This window comes from Trachymyrmex cornetzi, unplaced genomic scaffold (assembly GCF_001594075.2).
Source record: "Trachymyrmex cornetzi isolate Tcor2-1 unplaced genomic scaffold, Tcor1.1 scaffold35, whole genome shotgun sequence".
NCBI lineage: Eukaryota > Metazoa > Arthropoda > Insecta > Hymenoptera > Formicidae > Trachymyrmex > Trachymyrmex cornetzi.
Window position 1 is genome coordinate 1 of NW_017298213.1, and position 9,570 is coordinate 9,570.

Here is a 9,570-nt window from a genome sequence, read left to right on the forward strand (position 1 = left end):
TATACACATATATAATAATTAGATGTTATTAAAATAAGCATGTTATTTCATTATTACAATCATCAAATCTATATATAAACGCATATCGAATAAATGGTATAAATTACTAAATATATTAAAATATATAGCCAATTTTTTTATTCAGTAAATATTTATTTTTCATCTAAAATCTTATTTTTATTACGTAAGAATTTATTATTTAAGAAAAAATTAATTGTTAACTTATAATTACTGATTCTGAAAAATTACAAGTTTTAACCATTACACATTTTTTGTAATTCTTGTAATTGTCTTCGGAGATGTATAGTTCGCAATTTATTTAACGCTATTCTTTTTTCAAACGTTTGTACCAAAGGCTTTGTAATGATATCTGTTATATGAACCAACGCACGTGTCCTAACTGCAAATAAAAATTATCTGAACTTGGATTTTTTAAATCTATGTTTACTCCAGATACTAAATACTATTTTTAAATTGTATTTTTAATTTATAAAAAAATATATATATACATACCAGCATCATTATGGATACTGGCGAGGACATCTGGATGATCTTTACAGGCTTCAGCCATATCTTCTTCTTCTTGTACCAAAATTTTTGACAAGTCTGTCATTGTCTGCAACATTATTTAATTTCAGACAGAGTTTTCTTCGCTTTAAATTTCTTACAACAATACAAAAAAAATTAAAATCTCTTACTTTTAAACATCTGTCTGAAATATCTGGAGTATGTATTATTTCTAATGGTATCTCTGTAGCTTCACCATTATCCGATTGAAAACAATTTAAGAAGATTTCGTGTTCCTTTAAAGTAAAAAAAAAAAAAAACATTAAAACATTTATTTATCTGTATATTATAATTTATCTATATAAACAACTTTAAATTATTTCATAGACTATTTATCAAATAAGTTAATGCACTAAAAGTTTTATATTCATTATTGACACTATCAATTTACTACTAGATAAAACACAAAAGATTTCGTTTTTTAATCACATAAAGACTATATCAATAGCTGTGAATTTATTGATAAAAAAATTAAGATAAAGAAAATATATGTACTTTTGATTCTTTGCCCTCTGAAAATACTGAGAATATTAAGCCTACAAAACTGTGATCCATTGTTTGATAAGTAGCTTGAGTTCTGACATCTGCAAAACAAAAGTAATTTTATGTAAAAATTTTAAATGCAAATTATATTATTTAAACATTTTGACAAACAAAGTATTTATAATACACACCAACGTGTGATGGACAAACTGTAATATGTGGATGCGAATGATACCAGCCAAGGACACGCATGGGTCGATTTAATTCTACAGTTAATCGTTCAGCTTCAGCAGCAGCTTTCAGTAATTGTTCTGACGATATCTCTACTCTGTCTTTCTTCTTATCTAGACGTCGCAAAATAATAACAGCTGATATTTTTGCTACTCCACACTCAAACTAAAAGGGGGATAATTAATGCTTTGATTGTCTCATTAATTGTATAGGAAATAACAAAGAAATATCATGAACATAAGATGTTCTAAGTTCCACGTACATTACCGATAAGTAAGCCCATTACTTCAAAGTTCTCTGTAGATAAAGCATGCTGCAAACATACCATGTAGACATCTGTTTGCAGCTCTACTTTTTGCAATGGGGAGTCATCCATTGTTTATGAAGATATTAATCTTTTGGAAATAAAATACACAAATGTGAATAAATTCATAACTGCTGAATGTTACAATTGTATTTGAGATATTACAAATAACGCTCTAGTTGCTTAGATTTCTAGAACAAAAATATAGTGAGTATAGGCCTGTTATTCGTAGCTAAACTTTTGCTTTAGTCATAATTTAGAGCTATTTTCTGGGAATGAACAAATGGACTATCGTGCACGAGCGTTTTATTTTATTAAGAGAGTTGCTTCTTAGGCAGAGAGGTTTCTCTCTCCCAAGCTCCTTTTAATAAAACAATTATATGCGGACGAGATGACGTGATAGTATAATAATTTATGCATAACCTATACCACTTATGAACGCTATTGACGCCCACATATACGTCGGCTTGTCCAACGTTAAATTAGGTGTACATATAGTCTGAGTTCGAATAACATTTTTTCGTGTGGATGTTATTAAGATATATCTAGTCTAGTGCGTTACTTGCATGGTCTTTCGAATGTTGTTTTTATTCAGCAAACAATACCGGCGGACTATTAACTGACGAGTTTGGAGTCCAGGTAAACAGCGTGAACTCGACAATCCGTCAAGATGTGTTGCAGCCAAAAGCCAAACTGAGCCAAACAACAGTCGATTAGTGAGCGAGTCGACAAATCTCTCCCTTGTCAAAAGTCGAGAGAGAAAGAGATTCCCCGCATTCCTCGCTCCCCCGGTCCAACTTGAACGATCCTTCCCAATCTTCCCCTTCGTCTGCGATCTGCCTTCGTCCACCTCGCTACGCCTCCTCGCCGTTAACGCAACTCGGAGCCGACGGAGGCAACGGAGCGTTGTGTAAATCGGGATTGATCAGCGATTGTATTACGAATTTACGAACGAGCTAAAGATATTTCGCTAAAGTGAGCATCGTGACATTCAAGAAGTGCTATAAAAGGGGAATCCCTAAATCTCATGGGATCGTATTACGCATTACGTGAATAAAGGCAAATCGCTGTCGCCGTATGCTACGCGTTAACGTCGTCAAGTGCCACAGAATCAGCTGGCGAAGATCAATTCCAGTCAATTTCGTTTGACGATCTATGCCGATTTATGCCGTTTATATTTAACAGGCTTGTGCAACGCAATTATATCACGGCGTACGCCGGATATAATACGGATTTTAGCGCGCGAGAACGGAATATTTAGCGCGTGCCAGCGCCAGCGTCTATGTGTGTACTGTGTACTACATACATACACACATACATACGTGCACGTATATATCAGTATATATGCGCATTGCGCACACAGGCGCGCATCTATGCACGCCATACACACTTCTTGATTGCTCGCGGGCTCGCACAATCCCACTTTTACCCACTTTGGAGTTTAATCAGAGGTGGTGTGATGCGCGTACTGTGACGCTCGAAGATGCTCGTAAACAGTTTTTTGTCATCGCGCGGCGGGGTAAGTCGACAGATTTTGAGGTTATGTGTTGTCACAGGGTAACTAGGAGGCTAAATCGACGATAATTTGCAAACTCATGAATTACATTGTCTTAACAGCGTGACGCGATTAACACCGGCAACACCGAGGTACTTATTGCGTCATGGTAGATAATCGAACACCCATTAACTCGGAAAATAAGTATTGTATGGTAAATGCGGATCAGGACAACCCAAGGGAAACACGCACGAAAGAAATAATGCCTTCGGAGCTGAGGTCGATCAGCGTGGCTGACTGGCTCACAGTCACGGTCCTCTGTTTCGTAAATCTTATAAATTATATGGACCGCTTCACGGTTGCTGGTGAGTCTTGCTTTGTTTTAGGAACAATTGTTGAATTAATAGAATTTCTGAGAAGTCTTTTACAATTTATAAAATGATTTCCTGGATAGAGAACATCATTTCTCTTGGTTTATACAAACATATTTAATATTTTATTTCAGGAATATTGACGTACATCAAGCATGACTTTGATATCGGTAATGATAAGTCTGGGCTACTGCAAACAGCATTTATTTTGAGCTACATGGTGTTTGCGCCGTTATTTGGATATTTAGGAGATCGTTACAATAGAAAATTTATTATGAGCGGTGGTGTATTTTTATGGTGCCTAACAACATTTATTGGTTCTTATATGAAAGTAAGTATATCTCGTAGAGTCTGCTTTTTTATTTTTGTATCGAGCTGAAACTTCTCATTAATTAAGTGATCGATCTTGTAAGGCCTTACAAACATTGCGAATGCTATTATGTGATCACCAACTACAGCATATAAAGTAAATAGGAGCAAAGGCAACTAAGACTAAGATAAGCAAATATTCGTGGTAAAAATTAAGGTTGCTAAAAGATAAGTTTCACATCTTTATAATCAAGTTTTGTCAAGGTAAACTGAATATCTGCTATTTTAAAGCACAATGTTAAACTGATGTTGCTATTATGTTCACGATGTTGGTTTCTGAATAACAAATAAATATTCTTGAATTATACACTACATGTGGACATCTCATTCGTTATTCTTTCATTATAGCTTTGAATATTACCAATGATAACTTCTTATATATATTCAGGCTCAATTTAATTGTAATCGACAAGATTGCCATTTAAGTTTTCTTAATAGATGTTATACTCAAAGTAAACCTATAATCAAACATAAGAATCTTATTAAAATTAGATGTGTTATTGCATTTTTCTATTAATACCAGGTTGTATCTAATGAAGAGATTCATTAACACATCTAATTTTGTCATGTGCAAGAAAGTATCATACAAAATATAAATTTAATGTGTAATATTTTTAATTTATTTCAGACCTTTGGATGGTTCCTATTCTTTAGAACACTTGTTGGCATAGGAGAAGCTAGTTACTCTACAATCGCGCCAACAATTATTAGTGATTTATTTATAAAAGATGTACGTTCTAAGATGCTCGCCCTATTTTACTTTGCTATTCCAGTTGGAAGGTACATTGATTATGATCTGCATGATTAAAATATATGTTACTTAATATGTTGCTTATATGTACAGTGGGAGCAAAAAGTATTCGTACAAGGAAATTTTTTATAAAAAGTTTTATTTATAGAAAATAAACATTAATTAACAATTTTATACAATGAATATATTCCGTTCTTACATTAACAAATGAGCTTTGCATATATTTTTTATTTTAGAAGCTAAATTTCTCGACTGTACGAATACTTTTTGAGCATTCAAACAGTATAATTTTTAATTTTCGCTTATTTTTCAGATATATTTTCTATAATTAATACACATCTTTTTGGTATATATAATTTTAAGAAATATACAGTCTATTTTATTCTTCATGAATAAATTGTTAATTACCTAGCAAGAAATGAGCGTCAATTAAACGTCGAATCGATGTCAAATTGGTGTTGAAATCATCTTATCGATATTGATTCAACATTAATTTGATGACTCATTTTCTCGCTGAATAATATTTACTTTTTAAAAATTAAGTTTTTTTAAAGAATATTTTCTCCGTACGAATACTTTTTCCACTCACTGTATATATTATTTTAGTGGTTTAGGATATATTACTGGAGGTGAAACAGCTCGTATTACTGGTCAGTGGCAATGGGGGTTGCGTATTACTCCAGTATTAGGAATTGTAGCGATCCTTCTATTACTTTTTGTAGTAAGAGATCCTATTAGAGGTGAACGTGAAGGAGGTGTTCATTTGACAAGTACCACATGGTCATACGATGTCAAGCAGTTATTAAAGAAGTAATTATATTAGCAATATTATATTTTTTTCATTGAAGTTGTATTATTATATGGGATTTATATATATATATTCTTTTATTAATACTTTTATTGATATTTGTTTATCATATCAATGATCTATGTCATCTATTATTACTAATTGTCCAGATAAAATAAAACACAAACTCTGTACACTATAACAGTTTTTAACTATCTGTTAGGATACGAGACTGAGATCATGACAAATAATAGAATATGTATTTAAAAATATAATAGAGTTATCTAATTTATTTCTTTTATTATATGATATATAATTTATGATGTATAATTTAATGAATTCGATTAAACAATTATTTTTTCACCAAGTTATTTAATTGTAAATAAAGATCGAGTAATAGCGCCACTATCACAGTACATAATGATATTTAAAAAATGACAATTAAGAGAGATTGATTTTAAAATGCAGTGACAAATGATCAAATTCAACTACATTATTTTTTCTAATAATTTCTAACAATTTCTAACAATTTGCAGTTAATACTATGTTTCTTATATTATTGACATAATTTTCAGTTCAAGTTTTATGCTGTCTACTGCAGGATTTACTTGTGTAGCGTTTGTCACTGGTGCACTGGCATGGTGGGCGCCAATATATCTACAATTAGGTTTCCAATTACTTCCTTATGGAGCAAATGTTGATCCAGAAGAGTAAGTTTTTTTTTTAATATTTACATATTATAATATGTTTATTTTATTATAAAAATGTATATTTTTATACATAATTATATAATTGTATTTATGTGTGTTATAATGTTTCAGTGTTGCATATAAGTTTGGTTTAATTGGTATGGCATCTGGTCTAATAGGTGTACCTTTAGGCTCTGCTATAGCACAAAAATTACGAACTTACTGGCAACAAGCTGATCCTCTGATATGTGCCGTAGGCCTTTTAATAAGTGCTCCTCTATTATTTTTTGCTATGATTACTGCCAATACAAATTCTACTCTTTGTTACATATTAATATTTTTTGGTCAGTTATCACTAAATTTAAATTGGGCTATTGTAGCAGACATATTACTGGTAGGGAACAATATATTAAAAAATATATTTCTTTTTTATATAATTATATTTTAATAAACTTAATTATCTTTTATTATATTGTAGTATGTAGTGATTCCCACAAGAAGGTCCACAGCAGAAGCATTCCAAATACTCATTGCACATGCTCTAGGAGATGCAGGCAGTCCTTATCTTATTGGACTTGTATGTAAAAATAAACTCACTGTACTAATCTTACAAAATATTAATTATTAATTGTTTTCAGATATCAGAAGGATTAAAGTCCACATTCTTGTCGGATGTAGGAAGACAATCTGATATTTATGATAGTCAAAATATAAGCATCGAGTTCCATAGTCTACAATATGCAATGTTTCTTACAATGTTTGTAGAAGTATTCGGTGCTCTATTCTTCTTCCTGACAGCATTGCATATACAGAAGGACAAGGCATTAGTCGATCTTGCTATTGCGGGTAAGTAAAGAAATATATCTATTATTAGTTGAGGCAAAAATCGATGTTTAGGTAACGCACTGTGTTTTGCATGTCTACAATTGAGAAATTCTTACTAATAGCTTGATGTTTGATATATATATATATATATATATATATATGTATATATATATATACATGTATATAAAAATATTGTTATGAACAATTATTATAAACTTGTTCTCATATATAAGATATATTAGTGCAAGTATAAATGGTTTTTGCAAGAATATTTTTTATATATATACTTAATGCCAAACATTATATATACATAAACATTAATATATCTGTCAAAATTATCACAGCAAATAAATATTCTATCAAAATTTCGCATATTTTAAATAAGCATAATTTTACGAAAAATTGTATTCAATTTTTTTTTCATTTTCAAGGATAAAGTCTGTATTTTGAAAAGATTTTGAATATATTTTGAATTTATCTTCCCCTATCTTCATTCTCTTAAAAAATAAAGATGTGTTACATCTCCAAAAAATTGCATAATTTGATGCACTCTACGAGATGGAATGAATTTTTTTTTCGCAAATATGGTAATCATCTTAAAGTTGTTAAAATATGGACTTTTCCTGCAAATTAGAATAAAAGAAAGTTTGTTACGATTCTTCACGTAGTTACAGCGTATAAAATTTATCTATGCATTTTCGTCAGTTGTACTATGTGTGCGTGCGTGTAGAAAGAGGGATATATCTTCGTATTTAAAATTGCATATTCCGAAGACGAGACGGATATATATATTCATATACAGTTTTAGATATATCCCTCTACTCAACACGCGCGCGCGCAAAATCCGATTAGCAATCTCCGCGTGATGTGCGTCGGATAATACTAATGCTGGCGGTAACTAAAAGAAATGCATAGATAACCTTGATATATTGCGAAATAGAATCGTAACGAACTTACTTTCTTTGTAATTTGCAGGACAAATCTATTTTATGATATGGTACTTGCAAAAAAATTAATTTCACGCATTAGAGTGCGTTAAATTACGCAATTTTTTGGAGATATAATACTTTTTTATTTTTTCAGAGACAGAGGAAGAGGAGGAAAATCAAAATCTGTTAAACGTTTCTTAAAATACGGATTTTACCTTTGAGAATGGAACCAAATTTTTAATACAACAATTTTTTGCTAAGTTAATTTATTTAAAGTTTAAGAAATTTTGATAAAATTTACTCGTTGCGATAATTTTATTAACGACTGTATTAAATAAAGCATTGAGTGCTCATACATTATCCGGTAAGTGTGATACATATATTAAGATATTGAATAATCAAGTAGATGATTCATATATTATGTAATAATACTGTAATATCGCATTAATAAATAAACATATACATATAACATACATATATTACTCCTGTAGTCTAGATCTGGTCGGAATGTGAAATAAAAATTTGCAACTAAACTAAAACATTCTATTTTTGCACAGTGCATGAATTGTTCGCAACTTTGGACTTACAAGCACAAGCTTTGGGACCAAAACGAAGGTAGTATACCTACCTTTATTACTTATGATATCATTTAACACGTTAAGCGCCATAAAACTTTTATCTACTATATTGAAAGATAATATGTAATATAAAAAGCATATATGAGAAAAATATATAACAAATATTTGTGTATGTAAATATAATAAAATAAAGTGTGAAATAAAACAATGAAATGAAATATGAAATATTTTATAAAATTGCAGATAGTTGAACAAATATTTATTTTTATTTATGCATAGTTTATTTATTTGTTACATTAATTTTTTATTAATAAAATTAGTAGTTTTTAAATGAAAAAATTGAAAAAAATATTTAGGTTGTTTCTTAAAATTTATTAAGAAAGTTTATAATTATTTTTAATTATAATTGTAATTTTTTTACTGTAAAATTTATAAACATTATAAACTCTATAAATTTATAAACATTATAAACATTATAAATTTATAAACTCTCCGAATTTTTGAAAAATTTTACCGTATTTTTAACCGTGGCGCTTAACTTGTTAAAATTTAGGATTTTTTACATTTATTAATAATATAAAAATAAAACGACAATATGAACCAGCACAAGATGTAATTTGTGAAAATTATATAATTCTTAAAGAAATTTACAAACGTTTCAACAATACAAACTGGTCGACATTCAAAAAATCCAGTTTGTATTATTAATCCGTTTCACTTTCTACACTTGAAGAGGACAAAATTATATTGTCGAAACGTTTATAAATTTCTTTAAGAATTATATAATTTTCACAAATTACATCTTGTGCTGGCTCACATTGACGTTTCATTTTTATGTTATTATTAAATATTGGAGCCTTATACTACTGTATTTATTTTTGCATTTATGTTTTTATTATGATCAATTGTTTTATATGCGGTAATTTGAACGGTGCTTTTATAATCCTGAATTTTTATTTTATATTCCACCAAAATATATATTACAAAAAATCTGATGTTCACATATATTTATAATAAATTTCTTAATATAGAGTAGAACATTTATGTGTTTTTAAAAGCAAATAGTTTAAGCATAATAATTTTGTCATCAATTTTCCTATTTCTCTTGTATAATATTGCTCTATTAAAAAATGGCGCTTAACGTGTTAAGGAAGGTAAATATGTAGATTAGGGGAGCCCCCCCCCCCCCAA

At 29.8% G+C, this 9,570-nt stretch overlaps 2 protein-coding genes across 5 annotated transcripts in view; one reads left to right on the forward strand and one right to left on the reverse strand.

Annotated features, from left to right (window-relative positions):
- Positions 1 to 254: 254 nt before the first annotated feature.
- Positions 255 to 2,269, reverse strand: LOC108763302 (lys-63-specific deubiquitinase BRCC36). Its single transcript, XM_018510804.1, has 7 exons — positions 2,191 to 2,269; positions 1,544 to 1,676; positions 1,242 to 1,446; positions 1,063 to 1,151; positions 699 to 803; positions 514 to 616; positions 255 to 400 (listed from the first exon to the last, which is right to left on the reverse strand). The coding sequence occupies exons 2-7, from the start codon at positions 1,655 to 1,657 to the stop codon at positions 255 to 257; spliced, it is 762 nt and encodes a 253-aa protein (XP_018366306.1). The 5' UTR covers positions 1,658 to 1,676; positions 2,191 to 2,269.
- Positions 1,809 to 9,570, forward strand: part of spin (lysolipid transporter protein spinster) — a 15,708-nt gene continuing 7,946 nt past the window's right edge. For 2 of the 4 annotated variants that reach the window (XM_018510800.1, XM_018510802.1), the window contains exons 1-9: positions 3,025 to 3,104; positions 3,203 to 3,445; positions 3,586 to 3,782; positions 4,449 to 4,600; positions 5,178 to 5,381; positions 5,934 to 6,068; positions 6,180 to 6,441; positions 6,526 to 6,624; positions 6,686 to 6,893. In XM_018510800.1, the coding sequence (XP_018366302.1) occupies positions 3,247 to 3,445; positions 3,586 to 3,782; positions 4,449 to 4,600; positions 5,178 to 5,381; positions 5,934 to 6,068; positions 6,180 to 6,441; positions 6,526 to 6,624; positions 6,686 to 6,893 (1,456 nt within the window). In that variant the 5' untranslated portion in view covers positions 3,025 to 3,104; positions 3,203 to 3,246. Of the gene's footprint in view, positions 2,256 to 3,024; positions 3,105 to 3,202; positions 3,446 to 3,585; positions 3,783 to 4,448; positions 4,601 to 5,177; positions 5,382 to 5,933; positions 6,069 to 6,179; positions 6,442 to 6,525; positions 6,625 to 6,685; positions 6,894 to 7,955; positions 8,047 to 9,570 lie in introns of those variants that run through there. The other 2 variants (XM_018510803.1, XM_018510801.1) reach the window with 2 other exon arrangements.